This window comes from Vombatus ursinus, unplaced genomic scaffold (assembly GCF_900497805.2).
Source record: "Vombatus ursinus unplaced genomic scaffold, bare-nosed wombat genome assembly UNPS02007344.1, whole genome shotgun sequence".
Taxonomy (NCBI): Eukaryota; Metazoa; Chordata; class Mammalia; order Diprotodontia; family Vombatidae; genus Vombatus; species Vombatus ursinus.
In genome coordinates, this window is record NW_020947122.1 from 2,575,628 (window position 1) to 2,598,567 (window position 22,940).

Below are 22,940 nucleotides of genomic sequence, written 5' to 3' on the forward strand. Positions count from 1 at the left end.
AAAACTTTGGTGGGGAGAGGGAACATAGAAGGAGTTATGTCCTTGAACTAAGAGATTTGAGAAAGAGCGAGATTTTGACTAGTAAAGATGAGGAATAGCCTGCAAGGGGGAAAAATAAGCAGGAGACAACATGTTAAGGAGCAGCCAGAGTGTGTTTTGGGAATACATGTCTAATAAGGCTGGCAAAGTAGGTTGGATTCAGATTGTGGAGAGCTTTAAGTGGCATTAAGGGTAGTGACATGATCAGACTTAGTATTCTTTAGAAAGATAATTTTGGCAGCTATGTGAGGGTTTCATTGTAGAGGGGAGTGTCAGTGGGGAGGGAGTCCAAAAAGATTAGGGACAGAAAGGTAATAAGGATCTGGATGAGGGAGTAGGAACCCTAAATGAATAAGAAGGGGCTTGATAGAAGGGATGTTGTGGAGGTAGAATCATCAGGACTTTATGTAAGAGGTGACAAAGATGAAAGAATCAGAAATGACTCAGGCTTAAAACCTGAGTGACTGGGAGGATAGAGGCACCATCAAAAGAAACAGGGATTATTGTGCTCTAAGAAATAATGAAGGAGATACTTTCAGAGAAACCTGGGTAAACTTGTCTGAACTGATTCAAAATAAAATGAACAGAATCGAGCAAACAATTTATATAATAACAATGATGTTGTAAAGACAAACAACTTTGAAAGATTTAGGAACTCTGATTAACAATAAGAACTAACCACAATTCCAGGGGACTCATGGATGATGAAATCTGCTACCCATCTCAAGATAGAGAGATAATGGATTCAGAGTGCTGATTTAAGCATATGGTAGGGTTTTTTGGTTTTGTTTTACATGGATAAATTGAAAATTTGTTTTCCTTAACTATACTTGTTTGTAGTAGGTTTTGTTTTTCTTACTTTCTTATGGGGTGGGGGGAGAAGGAAGAAGGGCAAAGAAGAGAATTTGCAGCTGAAAATAAAATTAAATTAGAAAAAGAAATGTGAAAGTTGGTTGATAGGGCAAATATAAAGGGGAATATGGTGAAAACAGTTTTGTACAGGTGGTGTTTGATGTGCTACAAAGGAATATCCCAGTAGAGAAAAAAAAGAAACTATACAGACAATTACTCAATTACTGCTACATTCAAGGGCCGTTGAAACCATTCCATTTCCATTTGACTATTTTGGAGGACCTCGGTTTTTTTTTTTTTTTTAGGCAATTGGGGTTAAGTGACTTGCCCAGGGTCACACAGCTAGTAAGTGTCAAGTGTTGGTATGAGGCCGGATTTGAACTCAGCTCCTCCTGACTTCAGGGCCGGTGCTCTATCCATTGCACCACCTAGCTGCCCCAGAGGACCTCTTTATTCAGCTGAATTATTCAACTCTTCTTTTACTTCTGTTTTGTAACCTGTGGTTATACATCATTATTTCTTGGAGCACAAGAAGTTACAGAGCTGTTCCTGTTCCCCACATGCCTCCCAAATCCTCTGGGAAGAATACCATATCTAGTGCATAGTTTGGAATGTTTAGTGGTCTTTCTTCTCTTTCATGTTCTGTCACATTCTTCTATTCTCCATCCTTCTGACACAGGCAACAGCCCCTCTCCATTTCTATACATCTTGAAACACTTTTTTTTATCCTTTTAAGGAACACACTTCATTCTGAGAATTTAAGAAGTAGAAATAGATTTCTCTAGTCCTTCCATTTTCTCTGCCAGAATGGAGACCAATATGTACCTTGTATACAAGTCAGTGTTCCAAGATTGTGGCAGAAATATAACCATAGTTCACTTTCTGTAGGTCTCAGCAAAAGTTCTCCTAGGTCTCAAAACATGATTTAAAAGCTAGTTGTAAGCTCGTACTGGAGCAAGCAATGATCAAAATGTGTGAACCCCAGTCTTCTAAGCTATTAGGGCCACACTATCTCAAAAGTTGGAAAGGACCATAGAAGTCATCTGATCCAGTGTGATTGCTCTCTAAATCATAACTGATGTTAGTCTCCCAGACTTTGCTTAAATATCTCCAGTGATCATAAGTCCACATATGGGGTTCAAAATGCTGTGTCCTCATCCTAAATAACAATATATGGAAATGACACAGACCACTTTCTGGGGAAAAGCCATTTTCATATAACTATAGTTGTTAGAAAGTTCTTCCTAACATTAAATCCAAATTTGCCTCTCTGCTTTTCAACCAACCATACGTCCTAGTTCTCACCTCTGGAGGAAACTGTTTCTTCCCCATTTAAATTTTTCTCATCTCTAATCCAAACAGCCCAGTTCTTTTAATCAGTCCTCATATTACATTGTATTAACTCTTCACCATCGCTTTCTCAAATGCTAAACATATTTTTTCTTGGAGAGTTACCTCAGACTCAGAGAGCCTAAGTGACTTGCGCCTTGGGTATACAACTAGTAAATGTCAGAATCCAAATTTGAACTCAAGTCTTTCTGGCTCCAAACCAGCACTCTGTTCACTCTGCCATACTGACTCTCCTTTTTTTTACATTGAATGTATCAAGTAAAAGGCACAAAATTGTACTAGTAGTGTCTTCCATCCTTGGATCTAAATAGCACTTCCCAAAACATTGGCCTTCCTATTTTGGCAGTTGCTAACTGAGCCACAGATCAGGCATGGAAGGCCACTGTTGACACTGTTAACTTGAAGAGAATCAAAGGAGAGTTGGAAGGACAACCATCACCATGCCCTGGGATTGTAAATTGTAATTGTTGGTCACAGTTCTGCTGCAGTATCTTTATATGAGAAGGGGACATAGGGTAGAATTTTGACTAAGGCCTGAATGCTAGCAAAAGAATTGTGAAATAAAGGAAATCCCCCTTCCCCCCCAAAAAAAGCTCTGTTTGATTTGTTATTAGCATCACATGGCAACCTTTTTTTTAACGGCCCACATGTGAGCAGGTAGATTGGATCCATCTGTTTGAAAGGGGGAATTAACCCATGGACTAATCACCATCATTTTAAGAAAACTTGGAGGAAGTGTTTAGTTCCTGCTGATATGGGAGATTAGAATCAGGAAAGTTTTATGAATAGAAAGTGATGAGCAGATGGGTCTGTAAGAATACGATAATGTGATGAGATTAGAGGCTGATGCATACCTCTCTGTGGGTATAAAGGCTTTAAGAGATGTCAGACTGGGAACTGCTTTGTTCCTGAAGTGCAAAGATAAGAGATTTGAAGAAATGCTATAATACTAAAAGCCAAAATAAAAATGAGTTGGTAAAGGATCTTGAAAAAGAAACTAGAAGTTAGTAATCACTGTCAACATGTGGGAAAGAAAAGTTGCCTTCTTCATTCCAGAGAGTAAGTTTGTAAAAATTGTGAAAGATAAATGCTCTAGAACAGAGGTATCAAACTCGGAGGCAAAACTCCTATGTGTAGTCCAACCCAGATTTAAATGTAGTTGGGAGATGTTTAACAAAATAAATAAAAATAAAATACAACTTAAACAATGTTCATTTGTGGTTTTCTAAGTCAATATGGTAGGTGGCACAGTGGGTCAAGCAACAGGCCTGGAGTCAGGAAAATTCATCTTCCTGAGTTCAAATCTGGCTTCAGACACTGTGTGACCTCAGCCAGTTTACCTCGGTTCTTCATCTATAAAATGAGCTAGCAAAGAAAATGGCAAACCACTCTAGTATCTTTGCCAAGAAAACCCCAAATGGGGTCACAATGAGTTGGACACAACTGAACAACAGAGTTAATGTGCTGCCTGCAAGGATCCATTTCTATTTGAGTTTTAATACCATTTCTTTAGAAGAATCGTAGATTTAGAACTAGAAGAGCCCTCATTGGTTTTGTAATCCAACCCTCTCATTTAAGAAACAAGGTGCAGAAGAGGTTAAGTGCTTTGCATCACACAGATAATTGCAGTGCTGGGACTTGAACCCAAATCCTCAGATTCCAGATTGAGTTTTCTTTCTATTATACCACCGTGTAAATGAATTTCAAGCACTTCCTTCCTGTAGCTGCCCAATTATGTGACATGTTTTGGCAAAGACGAAGTACCCAATGAAAGATGAACCAGTGATTCCAAGGCAGCTGATAGAGACGGTCACCATGCCTCTCCTGTTTCTTATCCATTTCTAATAATAATAACTCACATTTATTCGGTGGTTTTCAGAAACAGTTTTTAAAAACTGTTTTTCAGATGGTTTCTCCAGAGTAAACTCCTATGTGAACAGTTAAACCAAACTCCTCAGAATGATTGTGTATCTTCTTTTAAGAGGATGCGCCATGTTCTAGGTCTTGATGTGTTTATCACATTCATCTTCCTGGTAGACTCCAGCCATGCCATTTCCACTGGATTTCACTTGGGCCATCATTTTCATTCTCTTCCCACCTAAAAATTGGGCTCTGCCCCTGGAAGGGGGCTGCCTTAAAGAAGCAACTAGATGGAGTAATGGATAAAATGCTGGGCCTAGAGTCAGGAAGACCTGAGTTCAAAATCAGTCTCAGACACTTATTAGTTATATGGCCCTGAGCTAGTCATTTAACCTCTATCTGCCTCAGTTTCCTCATCTATAAAAGAGGGATAATAGCAGCACCTACCTGGCAGGGTTGTTGTGAGAATCAAATGAGATTTGTTCTAAGAGTTCAGCACAATGCTAGTGCACATAGTAGGCACTTAATGTTTATTCCTTTCTCCGTCTCTGGAACCATCTTGAGCTTTGATGATCTTATCTTGCTTCCTTCCAGGTCCACATATCACAAAATATCTTCAGACATGCCAATGAGTATGTACCCTGTCCTTATATCCCCCTTTATTTATTCTCTTGGTTCGTTAGAATATAAATTCTTAGAGCAGGGACCATCTTGGTTGCTTTTGTTTGAATCCTCTAACTGCTCCTATTTAGAGATAGATATTTAAAGAGTTTACTAGGCAGTGCTTGGAGGACCTTTCTAATTATGGAGCCATTCCTTTTCCATTTGGACTCTGCACTGGACATCCTCCATGGTGGTGGCAATTACCTCCATCTAGGGTATCTCTTCCCTTTTTTTTCTTTCCTCATTCTTTGTTAATTCAAGGAGTATCTGACAAAGCTGTCTCTGTTTGGTATTTATTAAGCATTCTTGGATGATCTTAACATTTACATGGGAGATAACCTTGTTTGAGGGGAGCCTTTCAGACAGCAATTTCCCTCCTGAATCAAATTCTTTTTTTTTATAGTCAACAGTAAGCACATTGGAATTTCATATTCTTTGTATTTTTCATTCAGTTGGATAGCATTTTCAGACCAATCATGGTGAAATGTCTTTAATCCCTACTACCGGGGAGGCTGTGACTGGTGGATCTTGAAGTTGGGAGTTCTGAGCTATAGCAGGTTAAGCTGATCAGGTGGGCTCACTAAGTCCCCCACCAATATGGTGGGCCTTAGGAGCTGGGGACTACCAGGCTGCCTAAGGTGGGGCAAACTGACTCAAGACAGAAAAAACATAGAAGTTGACCTTCTTGGTAGCTTACTAGCATTGGACCCATACATGATGATGATGATGATGTTGATGATGATGATGATGATAATGATGGTGATACGTAACATTTTCCAAGCAACTGTCAAATTAATTTTCTAAACGCAGGCCCAATTAAATCACATTCCTATTTAATGTGTCTTTATTGCCCCTCGGGAAAAAAATAAAAATTCCTTTATCTGCATTAGAAGCCCCCAACAATCTTATGTATACCTTTGTTTTTAATATTCCCTATTACTGTCCTTCACCTCAGAATCATCCTTAACTTCTTCCTGTCCTACAGCCTCTGTATCTGATCAGGTGCCAAATCTTATTGATTTCCTCTCTAAAATATTTCTTACGTTCATCCCCCTATTTTCCCCATTCACATGGCCACCACCTAAGTTGAGGTCCTCATCTCCTCTAGCCTGGACCGTCACAATATTCTCTTAATTGGTCTCTCCCAGTCTGTCACTTCTCCAATCCATCCGGCACACAACTGCCAAAATAATTTTCCTTTAGAACATTTGTTACTATGTCGTGCTCAAGAACTTTTATTCATTCTCTATTGCCTTGAGTATAAAATGCAGACTTTTTAGCCTGGTACCAGTCTGGTTCCCACCTACCTTTCTAGACTTATTTCATTGCTCCCCTTTACACATTCAGTCTTATATCCATACTAACCCATTGGCCATTCCCCAAACATAACATTCCATCCTTGCCTAGAATATATTCACTCTATAGCTCTTAGAATGCCCAAGGCTATGTTCAGGGGTCACTTCTTTGTGATGGTTTTTCTGACAGTCCTAGTTGTTGGTGCTTTTTCTCCCTCCTTATAAAATCTTGTATTTATTTATCTATGTACCTGCTATGTTCTCCAGACTCCCACCTTGGTGGAAAGCAAGCTCCTTAAGGGCACAGCGTGCCTTTTGTCTATGTATCTCCAGCATAGCACATAATAGGTACTTACTAAATGTTTATTGAATATTTTTTGGAATAGTTCAGATTGGATTTTCTAGCTGTCCTCTCCTCTGTGCAACTTTGCATTAAAGCTATTGCGTATTAATATTGATTTAAAATTTAGAAGGCTTTATTGAGTTCTTTGTAAAATTTCTCTAATTTTCTCATTCTTTGCCACAGAGACTGACATCTAATCTACAATGATTGTCATAGTAGTCTTTGTTTTGTAATTTTTTATTATAAACACTGCAAAGTGAAATGACCACGTACCCCAAAATATGATGCTTTTTCTCTTTTGCATAAATAATAAAATTGATTCTGCCAACTCTTTTATTTGCTTCTCCAACAAGATACCAAGTGAGCCATGCTTCCTTTAATCAAAACTATTGGTCAGTGGACAAGAATCACATATTTGGAATATAGAAACCCTTCCTTTGTTTCCTCTACCTTTCATTCGCTGTCCCTGTAGAAACAGAAAGGAGTACATATACCAAAGGGACTTTTTGTACTTTTGTTTCCTGGGTTGCCATGACCAAAAAACACATCACCTTATAACCAGCTTACTAGTTAGTGAGGCTCTCCATACTTAGTTAGGTTGATACTTGGACAGCAGACAGTCTTTTGTGTCAAAAGCCTTTCCAGTGTGGTAGAACCTACCTGAACTTTCACTGAACATGGCATAACCTTTAAGAACCCAGGCTTATATCCGTGACCCAGTGAGGCATCATAGTAGACCTTCTATTGAGGGGAAAAATAAAATGTTTTACCTACTCAAACTCTATTGACCATAATGAGATCTTGCTTTGATTATTCAAAAAGCCCTTGAAGATCTTGTGTCTCAAGAATATAATTAAAAGTATGTATAAATATAATTGCATAGTTTATCATTATACTACCCACATTTCTCAATAACAGTTAATAAGTGCTTGGTAAAATAATGATTATATATCAATAACTGTTTAGTACTGAGCTGACAAGACTATAAGTGATCAGTAAATAATTGCTGGATGATTTTGTACTTATTGGTTTATTTCTTGGTAAATGCCCTTAACATAGTTTCATTGCTTCTTCTTTCTCCCCAACTGAAATGTAAATTCCTTCAAGGAAGCAACTTTATCTAACATATTATTTCTTTTAAGTCTCACTTGAGTGGTACATGGTGATTACTTAATAAATGCTTGCTGATGGAGGGTAAGAGAGAGGGTTTCAGTCTTGCTGAGTTAAGAATCACTGCTTTTAGAGGTCTCTCTTCCTCTCTCTTAGCACAGTTCTAAACAATCCCGATTATCACAAAACGTAGGACGCTATATTGTTATATAGCAACTTTTCCTGTTCTCAGAGTTATCCAACAATTTCCATCTCTGGTGTCTAATAAATGAAGTATTCCATGGACTTCTAGTTAGAGAGGGTGGAAATATGCAATTCATCAGGTCTGTAAAAGGTCAAAGCCTTTAAAAAGCAAGGTAAAAGGTCAAATGTGTGTCTGTTACCTGATCATAATGGTAGAAGAATGGATTCACACACAAAAAAATGAAGTTCTGAATGGATTGTTCCCATGAGTCATGGCAAGATGTAAGAGAAAGTGACCAGAAATACCCCCCTCCCATTACTTCTAATTGGTTTCTCAATGCCAAATTACACATCAAAGCAAAACAACCTTATATCCAAAAAGAAATAGCAGAATGTCACCCAGGGCTGTATGTTTCCTGCTGGTTTCCTATTCCTTTTCATGTACTGTATGTTTGTGTGTCAGAGAAGCTTAATTTTAACTTGGTGATTTCACTTTTTAGAAAGTTCATCTTCTTCGGGGATTTCACCCCTGTTGAGACCTGCCCTTTTGTTTATTGCTCTTTGGCATTCTCTTCCCTAAGTCTGCTGTGGTCTGAGCACAGAGCTAGAGTTCTGAATTGTAAGACTGCTCTACCTTTGGCTCTCAAATAATCATTGGGAATGTCATTTACTTGCTGTTTCTCTGTTTCTCCAACTGTGAAAGGAAGATAAATTTTTTTGTTGTTAGCTTCACTGGTATCTTGTGAGGTTTATATGTTGGATGTTTATGTGAAATTTTGAAGGCAAAAAAAATCAAACATTACCAAAATCATCTTTACCCTTTTTGACATTAGCTGTTGGGAGTTCTGGGAAATGTCCAAGTTGAAACATCTCCAATATTGAAGTTATACATTTGACTATCTGGAGATTAGTGGATTCAGGTCCTCCTTTTAGAATCTAGAAAGAGAACTAGCTGTGTTCAGGTTGTCTGTTTCATTCAAATTTATGCCCCCTGGCAACAAAAGGTCTGATAGTTTCTGGCTGTTTTCACAGGTTGCCTAAGGTTTCTTAGTTAAGTAGTGACCAGACTATGCACATTTGTTATCACAAATTTGTTATCTTACCTACGAGAGGAGGAATAATTTTTAGGGACACATTGCCCACCTATTCCATCAAACCTTTTGGGAGCCAATATTTTTCGTCATCTTTTGACCCCTTCCAGAAGTCTTCAGAAGGTAAACCGCTCAAAATATAAGTATAGATATAGGTAGTTGGATAGATAGATAGATAAACTTTTGCTGAGGAGAGAAATTTAATGGGAACTACGAGACATTGGGAAAATTCTTAGTTTGCTAACAACTGTAACAACTCAGTATAAGGCCTAAACAATCAAACCCAGGAATACCATAAAGAATTCATCACAGATATACAAATATATCAAAATGACTCCTACAAAATGAAAATAAAAACCTTAAAATTATCCTAAAAATAGAAAGCACTCACTTATTTCTGAAAGAAAGAGGCCTGAATGGGCCTATCTTTGACAAGGGCCACATTTGGTCAATTGTTTTTCAGTCATCTCCAACTTTTCATGATGCTATTTGGGATTTTCTTGGCAAAGATACTGGATTGGTTTTCTGTTTTCTACTCCAACTCATTTTATAGATGAGGAAACTGGGACAAAGTGGGTTAAGTGATTTGCCCAGGGTCATGTACACAGTTAGTAAGTATCTGAGGCCAGATTTGAACTCAGGAAAATGAGTCCCCCTGACTCTGGGCCCAGCATTTTATCCAGTACTCCACCTATTTGCACCTTGTCAGAGACAACATGGATTTCCCAATTCCTGGCAAAGAGAGAGGAAAAGAGAAGAAGGAAGGCTTGTTGTCCCCTCTTCACACCAAAAGAGTAGCCTTACATCTACCTCTTCGCACAAAAATTGACAAGACACTCTGCTCCCTACTGCATCCTGCACAAGAGAAGCAGAAACAGAAAGCTTCAATTTCCCCAATTAACTCGAAGGAAAAGAGGGTGAGTCAAGACAGCCCCTAGAACTGCCTGGTCCTGAAAGTCCCGACTGCTAATGTTGATCAAGTCACATACTTCTGGGAACATTCCTTTCCTGCAACTCAAGGCTAGTCCTCAGCTTCTCCCTGCGGTGACATCTTCCAACACTGCCACCACGCTGATGGAGGCCCTCGTCCCCCCTCACACCTGGACGATTGAACTGCCCTTCTGCTTGGTCTCGGGTCTCTCCCCATTCCGGGACATCCTCTGCTCATCTATCAGAGTAATCTTTCTAAAGTGTAGGCCTCACCCTGATACTCCTCTTTTCAGTAAACTCCAGAGTCAAATATATGAACTCATTTGACTTTTAAGGACTTTTCCTACCTTTCCACTCTTTTTATACTTTACTCCTCCCACATACTCTGTGACCAGTGACACTGGCCTCTCTGCTGTTTCTCACACAGACACTCCATCTCTCAGCTGTGCATTTTCATTGGCTGTCTCTCATGCCCACCGTCTTCATCCTCCTCTCTGCCTCCTGGCTTCCTTGGCTTCCTTCAAGTCTCAAAATCCCCCCTTTTGCAAGGAAGCTTTTCTTAGTTCCCCTTAATATTGATGCCTTTGTCTTTGAGATAATCTCCAATTTCTGTTTGTACATAATTGTTTGCATGTGGTTCCACCTCCTTCCCAAATAGCTGTGATGGCAGGGAGGTGTTTTTTGCCTTTTTTTGTATTCTCCACTCTTAGTACAATGGGTGGCACAAAGTAGGTGCTTAATAAATGCTTTTTGACTTGACTACATTATAATCATTGCTAGTTCAGAAAGTCAAAGAAGGCAGTTTCCCTTTCCTTAGCAGAGAGTCAGTTTTTAATAAAAGTGGGGAGGAGGAGGGAATGAGAAAGGCTGTTTCATTAACAAATAGAAAGCCTTATTCTCAGACAAATACACTTAATTTTTTAGGGCTCACAGCTGTGAATCAAGGGGATCCTGTCCTACTCATAATAGAAAGGTGACTCTTCAGTCTAGAACCTGTTCAGGACCATTCCTTACGGAAACCTATTAAACTAGAAAGTAGACTTTTATGAATTGTTAAGTACAGTGTTTCTAAAGATGGCTGAGAGGACAGTCTTGTAGCATATGGAAATATGCAATCTGTCTCTCTGCTCCAGAGGCTTGACCTTTTGCATATATGAAGTAGATTATATGAATCATGGGGTATCTTTGCCCCCCAAATTCTCCCCTCCCCATCTAGCTCAACAACTGAAATTTCACCATTTTAAATTGAGGCATTGCCCTCCGTAGTATCCTATTTCAGACCACAAATGTCCTTAGAAAGCGTAACACGTTCGTTTGTTATTACCTCTGTGTGAAAGAGTTTATTATAGTTTTCTTCTTTATTAGCTACCTAAGAACAGGCCACCAAGGGCTTTGGAATAAGCTTTGGTAGACAGAGAATGAGGGGGAAAATGATTTTTAAAAGCATGCTCTGTTCAGAGAGCAAGTCTAAATGAATGGAGTAATGAAAAGGCCTCAAGGCACTCTGGGGAAAGAGTATGTGCTCTAGGAGCCTGGGAGAGTTGGGGTAAGTGGTCAAGTGGCTAGGATTGTCTCAGAAACAAAAGAGGAGTACCGAAGAATGACAAAAAATCATAACTAAAGATACTATCGGGAAGGTTAAAGCCTGGAATAAGATGAGGTTTGCAGAAATGCTATGGAAAATAAAAAGGTTAAGTCAGGATTGAGAGGAGAAGGGGATGGATAATTGTTATTTTTAGCTGTTTGGAGGTGAAGAAAAAAGGCAAGGAAAAATATGCTCACTGACTGGCAGGTGATGTCATTTTACAGATAATTGAGAAAAAGCAGAACTACACAGATCTTATTTTGTTCCCATCTTCACTTGTCAAGAAAATAGACTTCAGACTAGAAAGGTCTGCATAATTATAGTCAAAAGGGAATTAACTTCTAAGATAGATGAAGAAATAGTAAGAAGCTTCCAACTAATTTAAATAAGTTTAAATTTCTGTGCCCAGCTAAATTACATCCCAGAATGCTGAAAAGCTATATATGTTATCATGGAAACTCTGAAGAATCATGACCAATGGAAGAGTTACCTGAAAACAGGAAATGGGCAAACATGGAAAGGAGGAAAATGTGGTTTCAGCCAGCTAAAAACTAGAACATGATTCTAATCCCCATCACCATATACATGGTTCCAAGTAGTTCCAACACTTGAAGTGGTCCCAAAGGTTTGTGTTATTCATCCTTCATTCTCAAAGAGGACCAATGGCATCAGGAGGGTGATGTCTTGACTTGCAAGTGAATTGAATTTAAGTGAGGCAGGACTGCGCAAAGTCATCAGCCTCACTTTTTCCTCCAGCCAAAAGCTTTGTGAAACTTTATAAAAGGAAGGCACCTTTCTCCCCTTTTGCCTCCTGGAACACCTACCCCATAATTCATTCATTCCCTTCCCTCTTAAATCTCTGCTTTTGCTTTATGCTCTTTCACTTGGTAACCTCATCAGCTCCTGTGGGTTCAGTTATCATCTCTATGTGGATGATTCCCATATCTGTATATCTAATACCGGCCATTCTCCTGAGCTATATAGTCTCCCATTTCCAATTTCCTTTTGAACATTTTGAACTGATGACCTGTAGACTTTTCAAATTTAACATACTGAAAAGAGAACTCATTTTCTTTCCCTGACAAACCCTCCATTTTCTGCACACCTTATTAGCAATGAAATACTTATCATTCTCCCAGTCACCCAGATTAGCAATCTTAATGTCAAACCCTATTCTTCTTTCATTCACTGCACATATTCAATAAGTTGCCAAACCTTGTAGCATCTTTCTCTGTAACATCTCTCCTGTATGTCTCCTCTCCATTCACACTGTCACAATCCAAGTTCAGACCCTCATTGCCTATCACCTCACTGCCTCAGGTCTTTCCCCATTCCTATCCATTCCCCACTCAGCTGTCAAAATGATTTTTCTAAAGCACAGGTCTGCCGTACCACCCCTCACTCCATAAACTTGAGTTTACCTCCAGTATAGAATATAAATTCCTCTGCTTGGCATTTAATGCTTTTCATAACCTGACCTTTTCTAACTTTCCTCCCATCTACATGTTTTACATTATAGCTGCATTCACCTATTTGCTATTTCTTGAACATGATACTACATCTCCCTTCTTAAAGCTTTTGAGCTGACTGTCCCCCAGTGCTGGAAGGCTCTTCCTTCTCACCTGTGCCTCATAGTCTCCGTGAATGCCTTCAAGACTCAACCCAAATCCCACCTTCCTCAAGAGGTCTTTTCTAACACCATCACTTCCTCCACCCCCACCCCCACTACCAGCTGCTAATGCCTTTTCCTTTGAGATTATCATCTATCCATTTTGTGTCTATCTTGTATGTACCTAGTTATTTGCATGTTGTCTCCCCCATTTGGAGTGTGAGCTCCTTCAAGTTCATTGCCTTTTTTTGTATCCCCACTACTTAACCTGACACATAACAATTAATGCTTGTTGACTGACTGACTAGAAATCGCCAAGGAGTAGCAAAGAATATGTCATGTCAAACTAACCTCGTTTTCTTTTTAATAAGGCTATCTCCATGATAGAAATACTGTAGATGCAGTATATCTGTATTTCAGCAAAACATTTGGCCCAGGGTGTCATGATATGATGGTGGACAAGATGGGGCTAGATGTCAGTACAGTGTTGGGGATCCAGGATTGATTAACCACTGCACCTCAAGATACAGATTAGTGGATTATTGTTCATTTGGAGAGAGGCCTCTGGTGGCATACAATTACAGATTTCTGTGCTTAACCCTGATCTAGTGAACATTCTTAGCAGTGAATCAGATGAAGTCATTCTTATGAAATTCACAGATAGCACAGAACTCAGAAGCACAGCTAATATAATGAATGACAAAATCAGAATTCAATAACATTTCCGCAGACTGGAATGATGGGCTTAAACCAATAAAGTGAAATTTGATAGGGATAGATATAAAGTCCTATACTTAGGTTCAAAATGTAGACTATAAAAGTACAGGTGCCATGACCTGGAAGGATATTAGAAATCATCACATTCAACCTTCCCATTTAACAGATGAAAAAACAAGGGCTCATCCAGCTTAAATAACTGTCCCAAGGATACAATGTTTACCCTCTTTAGGCTTCCCATTCCTGGCTGTTTTCAAGCAAAAGACGCTTTTCAGGATTCATGTTTTTGCATGGGAGAGTTCAACTGCGTGATCTCTAAGCACTTCCCCAACAATAGTATTCAGTGATTCTATAGAAGAAGGTAGGAGGGCAAGCCTGTTCCACAATTTGCCTCAGATGACTTGCCCTTCCTTCAGAATCACCTTTCTCAAAGCAGCTAGTGATTTACTAAGCATTTACTTTGTGCCTGGCACTATGCTAAATACTGGGGAAACAAATAAACAATGACAAAAAAGGCCCTTCGTTCAGAGAGTTTACACTTTAATCGGGAGTCTGCTAATGGAGCCATTGAGACAGTGGAGAAATTGCCACCTTTAGAGTAGAACTCATTAGATTTACCCCAAGTTACCTCCCTCTTATCACTTCCTTATTTCCATCAGTGTTACCATCATCTCCCATTATCTGGGTTCAGAACCTCAAAGTCATCTTTGAATCCTGTCTTTCATTCAGTGTCCATATTCCATCAACAGCTAAATCTAGGCAGTGCATCCTTTATAATGTCATTCACAGATCTCCCTGATTTTCTATTCCCAATTCTACTGTTCCCCACCTCCAGTCCAGACCCTCATCAATTCACATCAGAATTATTGTAATCATTTTCTAACTGGTCTTAGTACCCCACTCTCTGCTTTCATTCTGTCCTAAATACTGATGGAATTATACCATTTCTTTAGCCCCTCACCAAGTTCAAAAGCCCTCCAGACTTCCTATTACAAAGCAATACAGTCTAAATTCCTTACCCTGTCATTAAGCCCTCTGCACATTCAGGGCCTAATCTCCAGCTCCTTGTCTACACAGATCCCACACTTCCCACAGACCAGCTGTTAGATTCACCACCCGTCAGGCTCTCCCTTATAGTTTAACACCTCTGAAACTGTGCTTGTACCTTCCTGGAATGCACCCTCTTCTCTTCTTCTCTTCGTTCTTTGAGATTTAGCTCAAGTCTTCTTCTCTCTCATGAAATATTCCTGACCAGCCCAGCCTCTGACGTCATAGTATTTGGTACTTAATTATTGTCGTAAGACACTGTGCATGTTGTTAACTTTCCCCTTGTGTGTATCTTGTATGTCTTGACTCCACATTTAGATTGTAGGGTTCTTTCATTTTTACCTGTTCCTTTCCATTGTTAGCTATTGAATTCCTCCCTGTCCTTTAAAGCTCATCTCAGATGTTACTTCCAGAAACCTTCCATGACTTGTCCATCACCTTGCCCTCCCCAGCAGTGGATGGCAACCTTCTTTCACATAGAAGTATGCTTTCTGTCTTTGTAACAAGGCCACTAGGCCTCTATCCATAGTGGACAGAGCACTGGACATGGAGTCTGCAAGACCTGCATTCAAATCTTGCCTCAGATACTTACTAGCCATGCAACCCTGAATAAGTCAGTTAGCCTCTCTCAATCTGTTTCCTCATCCGTAAAATATGAATAGTAATAACACCTACCTCACAGGGTTGTTGTAAGGATCAAGTGAATGTAATGACTGGCTTTCGTTCCAGAGGGCCTATAACAAAATATGCCATTCACCTCCTGACAGAAAGGGAATGGACTCAAGGGGTAGAATGAGACATACATATTTTTGTACAAGGCCAATGTGGGAATTTGTTTGGTTCAACTATACATATTATTACAAGGTGGGTTTTTTTTTTCATCCAGTATGAGGGTAGGAAGCAAAATGGGAAGGAAAGAGAATATATATTATTAATTAAAAATATATTCTTAGATAAATAAATTTTATCCTTCCTCTAATACCTATCACAGTGCTATGCACATAGTGGATAATTAATAATTTTTATTTCATATCTTCTTGTGTAGGGATCACATTTTATCCTTTATCTTTATTCCTCATGCTCCAATGCCTAGCACATAGTAGGTAGTCATAAATATATATTGAAAGAACTGCTATTTGGAGTATGTTATCCATGTACAATAGCCTTGTGCCTTCACTGATTGGCACCACTGTGCCCAGAATTCTCAATTTTGTTTTGCTCTTGCACTTTGGAATTTGCTCATTTACACGTTCGGAGACCCCTCAGAATTATCTCTTCTATTTAATTTTGTCATTTTTTTCTTTGTGTCACATTGATTTTCTCCCCTTCCCTTATCCTTATCATCACCTGTTATTTTCAGACTATGAAGGCACTGTTTAAATGTGAAGTGAATTATCTTGTAACTTTTATGATACTAAAATGAATATTTTGTAAGTTGCTTGTCCAAATCTTTACTTATTTGCAGAAAGTATTATTTAATTTTTGATGTCAAAAGAAAATCTAAAATGAGGTAAGCTTCTCTTGGCTACCTACATCAGGACAAGAACTTGACTCATGCTTTTCTAAATCTTGAGTTATTTGCAGAAAGTATTATTTAATCTGTGATGTCAACAGAAGCCTGAAATTCTCCTGGTCACCTAGATCAGGATAAAAAGAACTTGACTCATTCCTAAATAATAGCTAATTTCTTCTGTTATTAATGAAGGATAATGGCCATTTTTCTTGGCCAATTTTTCTTAAAACCCCAATGCTTTGAATCTGACTGTTATTCCTTCACTAGGGGCTAATTTCATTCAGTAGACTGAGAAAGAGGACAGCATTTAAAATGAAGTCTGGGAATCTGATGAAATCTTTTATGGTTATTAGGCCTGGTGTAAAATGTGGCCAGGGCAGACAAGCTGGCCTGAGGGAATTAATAATGGGACATTCATATCCATTTCCCTTTGAGGTTAGTAAATGAAAACTACTAAGCTTTGAAAATGGCTGAAAATCATCTTTGGGTCTGGCGTAGACTTCTCAGGGACTGTCTAGAAATGAGACAGAGGTACCAAACAACTCCAGGGTGTTTACATCAACATTACAGGTGACACTGGCTTGCCCCTACTCTGACACTGAAAGTGATTTTTGCAAAAAAAATAATAATAATAATAATAGCATCTTGGATAAAGAAAACAGGTAGGAATTTGTTTTCTATAATTCTCCAAAAATGAATTCCCTTCCTTGCAACATGCCCAGGCCAATGTAGCATAATGATGAAAATAATGACACTGATTCTTTCAGCCCCCTCTTATCAGGAAGTGTTCATTCTCATTCCTCTATTTTAATATTTTAATGACATCTTAATTTTCTTTACATCGCAGTCATTTCTAGCTAAATTGAACCCTCCCCTATGACAATAACAGCTAAGCAAAAACATCTGATACAGGCATCTTATGTGGCAATGTGCAGAAGATTCTGTCTTCATGGTTCCCCTACCTTTCTGCCATGATGAAAGAAGTAGGTTTGTTCTCTCTCCCCTAGGGTGCCTTCACTGGTTTTTCGATTGCTCAGAGTTTAGTTTCCTTTAACAATCAGCTTGGTCACATTATCGTAGCCCTTGTATATATTACCTACTTGGTTCTTCTTATTTTATTCTATATCAGTTCCTATAAATCTTCCTGTGTTTCTCTGAATTCTTCATATTAGCTGTTTCTTATTGTATAACGATATATACACATCCTACTTTTTTTCAGCCATTATTCAAACAACCTCTCCCCCCAATTTGTTTCCATTTCTTTGGTCCATAAAGGGGGTTAAGATTTTGGCCCATGTTGGGCATTTCTGTCTTTGTCTTCAGTCAGCAGATGGCTAGCCAGCATTCATTAAGCACTTATGATATGCCAGGCACTATAACACTTCCTTAGACTGTATCCAGTGGTGGAATTGCTGAGACCAAGGTGACAGATCCATTAGTTTTTCCTTCATAATTCCAAATTGAAATCCCATGCACTTGTATCACTTCAGTTCTACACATGGCTCCTCATTTTATAAGATGAAGGTACTGTGCTCTGCAGAGCAGTATAATAAAAGATGAGACTAATCAGTGTTGGAAGGAATGTTGTTATCAACTATTAATGGCCCAGCAAACTGACCCAAACATTCTGCAAAGTCAATTTAGAATTATACTGAGTGACAACAATATGTGTTGCTTTGTTGTTGTTCAGTACTGTCCAGTTCTTCATGGCCCCATGAACCTTACTGTCCACTAGGTTTCTTGACAAAAATAGTGGAATAATTTGCCATTTCCTTCTCCAGTAGATTAAAGCAAACAGAGGTTAAGTGACTTGCTCAGGGTCACACAGCTAGTAAGTATCTAAGGTCATATTTGAACTCAGATCTTTCTGATTCCAGGCCCAGCATTCTATCCCTTGAGCCATCTAGCTACCTCTCCAGAGATCCTGCTACTAAGTATATACCTAAGGCAGTCAGTGGTAAAAATAAAGGCCCCATATATACCACAGAAGCAGCACTTTTTGTAGGATCAAAGACCTGGAAACAGAGTAGAGGAGATTACCTGATAGCAAGACCTGGATTAGGACCTCAGATTTCTGGCTATTCATTCAATGCTCTACCTCTGCCCTTCTCTGAAAATCAGTTCAGAGTGTAGCAAAAGCTTCCCTCTTGGCTAAAACCCATTCAGCTGTGAGCTTTCTTTTCAGCAGACTGTATTCCAGAACCTGGGGTTGTAAATCAAGATCTTCACATAGAAACAGTTGTAAATGCCAGCAAGAGCTAAGACTGAAGGGAGAATCCTGGAAGGGGGTGAAACATTGTTAATGTAATCTCGTCTTCTCTGTGGAAATCCTTTCTCACAGACACTGCTCCGACTAATTCTACAATGCTACATTTTGAATCCAACTGCAGGGCATTATTGATAGGTGATGAGAAGGTGATTTTGTGCTCTGTGTGGATGGACAGCAGGGGTTGTCTAGATGTTGGGCAGGGACATTTAAGTAGAAAAAGACCACAGACTAGTTAAGCAGCAAGGTAATCAATGTGTAATGGTTAGCACAGCTAGACTTGAAAGTGTAACGTTTCGAGCTCACTGCCACCAGCAGGAAATACCACTCCAGGAGTCAGCATGTCAGAGAATTAACCAAAAAGCAAAAAATCCAGCCTTCTTTCATATCTACTCCTGCCTCATGTCTTCTGGGAAATGTCTCCAAATGGGGAACAAGCTTTGAAAGGAAGGAAACTTGATTGATTTTTTTCAAAGAAGGCTTATTACTGAAGCCCATAATAAGAATTTGTCTATCTGAAGTCCAATAGTGCCACCCTTCCCACCCTCCCCACCCCCTTTCCAATGATTCAGAGGAACAGAAATGGTTAGCCATCCTATTTAGGAGGAAAAACATAAATTCTCCAGTTCATTTTCCCATGTATTTCCCCTCTTTTCATTGAGTGCTGTCAAATTGTTTTATCTGATGAAATACTACAGAAATTGGCTGAAATTCACCAATATTATTTTTTTCTTGGTGCCAAATGCATCTTTGTGTTCATTGGAGCCTCAGAAAACATATTTTGGATTAATGAGCTGTCTAATTCAAGGTAATGAATGAAAGAATGACAGATTCTTCCAGAATAGCTTATGGTGAACAAATAAGAATTACCAGAAGTTTTAAGGAAGTAGCTATTAAAGTGATGGGTTTGGGACCTGGACCCCAGAAAGAAAAAACCCTGGACTTTCCCACCTGAGCCCATCAGCTGACCTCTTCTTTTTTTTTTTTTGTGATGAGGAAGTCGGGGTTAAGTGACTAGCTAGTTAAGTGACAGCTAGTAAGTGTCAAGTATCTGAGGCCAGATTTGAACTCAGGTCCTCCTGACTCCAGGGCAGGTGCTCTATCTACTACACCTAGCTGCCCCTGGCCTTTTTTTTTTTTTTAAGCCCAGTCTGCCAATTCTCTGTCACCCTTAACCCAGCCTAGCCCTACATTGTCTTTTCTCCCTATGGCCCCCAGCCACTTCCCACCCTTAATCCTAGCTAGGCTTCTTCCTTGGCACCTGGTCCAGATCCCTGGCATTCTACTACCTCACAGCCCCCAGAGATTACTTGGCCACTCCTAGATCCCTCCCACAGTCTTTCTGTATATAAGGTCCATCTTGTCTCCATTAAGGTGCTCAGATTCTTATAATCTAGCCAATGCTCAGATTCCTTAAGAGTCTGCCCAATATGACGCATGTTCTAATAAACCTTGGTATTGGCTAAAAGAAGGCTTGGGTCGAATTCATTTGGGCAGGACCCAAATCATGATTTGGGGGTCCCAGCATCCTAATACTCCTAAACCTCAACAAAAGTAGCAATTAAAGGTTGGTGCAGTGAGTGGATAGAGTACTGGTCTAGAAGTCAGAACTTCCTGGGTTCAAATGCATCTTCTGTCACTTAGTAAACTCTTATTATAGGGAAATTACTCAACCTATCTGAGCCTCAGTCTCCACATCGAAAAAGTAGTGTAATACCAATAGTAATTAGCTCTAGGTTGTGTTGTGGGATTCTAATGAGAAGATGCAAGCAAAGCACTTTCCAAACCTCAGAGTCCTTTTTAAGTGTCATATTATCATGCTGGAATATGCTAGGGGTTGCAAAGACAACATTACCTTTGTTTCTCCAAGGCAGAACTTCACCATTCTGGTCTGACTGACCTAGTTGAAGGAAGGGCTGATCTTCCTGTCTACCAGGTTCCTTTCTCTCCTGAATGCACATAGTCCCACTCTAGTAATTCATGTCCTGTCACCCTCTTTCAAAGAGAATCTCGCTTATCCATTCACCTGGGAGCCTTGGGAGTGGGCCACTTCTCTAAACCTGAGCTCTTAGTAGTGTTAACTTTCATTTGTGGTTGCTGGATTCCAAATGTGCATTCCCTTCTTTCTGTTCACCTCCTTTCATTTTTAAAACCACGCTTATCTTTGTGTTAGATATGCCTGTTTCCCTTCCCTTCAGTTGATGAGTGTGTCCCCTCTCCCTACCCACCAAGAGACACAACATGGGACAGTGGCTAGAATGCCAGATTTAGCATCAGGAGTCCTGGGTTATAGGAACCTGCCATTACAAGCAAATCACTCTACCCATCAAAGCCTCCATTGCCTTATCTGCAAAATAAGGGCATTGGACCAGAGGTCTTCTAAGGAAATTTCCTGGTTCTTAATCTTTGATCTGCATTTGAATCATAATTATTTTCCATATATAGGTTGTAAACTTCCTCCCTCCCCCCCAAGAATATAAACTACTTGAGGGCAGAGATTATTTTGCATTTGTCTTTATATCCCCAGGGTTTTGCAGATAGTAGGCATCTACTAAATGTAGATTGAAAGCACTGTCTGTCTCTCTGCGCTGTTGAGAGAAAAGCTCTTTGCAAATCTTAAACCCCTATAAAAAGCAGAGCAGTGATTGTACAGCAGTTTTAATCAGTGGGTATGAGATGCCTGAGAGGTGGGGAAAAAAAGATGTTTTGCTAAATGCTTCATGTGGATGCAGTAAATCTTTGTTGTTTGGTTTGTTTGGTTTTTTAAGCAAATTTATAGTGAAGAGTGCACCAACACCTTAACTCTGCATAGCTCTAATTTTCTCCTGCTTCAGGTGACCGTGACTGATGGTGGTTCTTCTCCAAAGCAGTCGACAGTTTGGGTCGTGGTTCAGGTTCTGGATGAAAATGACAATAAGCCTCAGTTCCCAGAGAAAGTCTATCAAATCAAGCTGCCAGAGCGGGACCGAAAGAAAAGAGGAGAACCAATTTACAGGGCTTTTGCATTTGATAAAGATGAAGGTCCCAATGCAGAAATATCCTACAGCATCGTAGATGGAAATGATGATGGGAAGTTCTTTATTGACCCTAAAACTGGCATGGTCTCTTCCAGAAAGCAGTTTACAGCAGGGAGTTACGACATCCTAACAGTAAGACTTTCTGAATCCCAAATCAGAGGAATGCCTCTGTGTGTGTGTGTGTGTGGTTGGTACGGGTTGGAGGGAGGGGCTGGAAGGTTGGATGGATGGATGTGTGTTATATGTAGGTGTCTGTTTTTTTCTCATCCAATTTCTCATTCATTTCAAAAGTCGTAGAGATATGCATATGTATGTTCTTGTATACAGTAAATCTCTACAATAAATAGTGCCATGATACATATGAAAAGAAATGCTGATCTGGAAGACAAAGACATATAAATAAGTACTGCTTTTGGCTTCTCCCCTGATTTTTGATGTTTCTGGAAGCCTCACTGATGCCTCCATATTGAATACTATGGCATAAAATAATTTATGGCTTCTTCTGCTTCATTTCCCTAGTGTTCCACAATCCCCTTAGACCAACGTGCACAAACACGCACTCCCCTCCTTTCCATCCCACCTTCACACACATAACTGCATACTCATTCCCATTTTGACAACAGAGGGTAATTGGTCACATTCACAATTGGCAGGTGTCACTTGGTAGACTAAGTCAGTACTAAACAAAGAGACCTCAGTGTGAAAGAAATTCATTCTAATCTTTCCCTCCAAGAGGCACTGTAGTACACTGGAAAGTGTGCTAGATTTAGAATCAGAGAACATCCAAATTCTACCTCTTCCACTTACTTGCTATATGACCTTGGGCAAATTAACTAATCTTTCTGAGTCTGTTTCTTATATGAAATGAAGATCTGGACTAGTTGGCTTCTAAGGTCCCTTTTAACACTAAATCTATGATCTTCCTCCTTTCAGGTTTGCACGCACTAAGTTCCTTTTAAATCTGGTCTACATACCCTTGACTATGTAGTCAGCTCTTGATTAGTTTGGGAGGATGGGCTTCTCTTTGTTCCTTACCTACCTTTGAGTGGTATTCGGAGAAAGTAAAAGGATCGAATGCCAAAACCAAAATTCTGTTCCATCTGCTCTGATGAAATGTTTGATGCCCTGGCTTTTCTTTTTCAATCTGTGAATTTCAGGTAGAGGTACTATCTGCATGAATGTCATTGTCCTGACTAATGTAGATTCCCAATAACATCACTAATAGATGCATTGTAACCAAATCCCATATTAATATTATTTAGTCAGTCATCTAAGTTAACAGTTCAAATGATGGGCAACCATCTAAACTAACATGTAAGCCCATTGATTTTAACTCATTTCAGCGTCTGCTAACTATGCAATTTGTCAGGTAGTTCCTTCTCCCCACACTCAACTTGTCCCCCATAACAATGCTTTACCTATCTTTGTGTTTTCACACAGCCAATCAGTATGTGCCTATATTCTTGTTAA

At 39.5% G+C, this 22,940-nt stretch overlaps 1 protein-coding gene across 2 annotated transcripts in view; it reads left to right on the plus strand.

Annotated features, from left to right (window-relative positions):
• FAT3 (FAT atypical cadherin 3) overlaps positions 1-22,940 on the plus strand; it is a 544,819-nt gene that overhangs the window by 385,785 nt on the left and 136,094 nt on the right. For both annotated transcript variants that reach the window (XM_027849349.1, XM_027849350.1), the window contains exon 4: positions 21,288-21,602. In XM_027849349.1, coding sequence (XP_027705150.1) covers positions 21,288-21,602 — 315 coding nt within the window. The remainder of the gene's footprint in view (positions 1-21,287; positions 21,603-22,940) is intronic.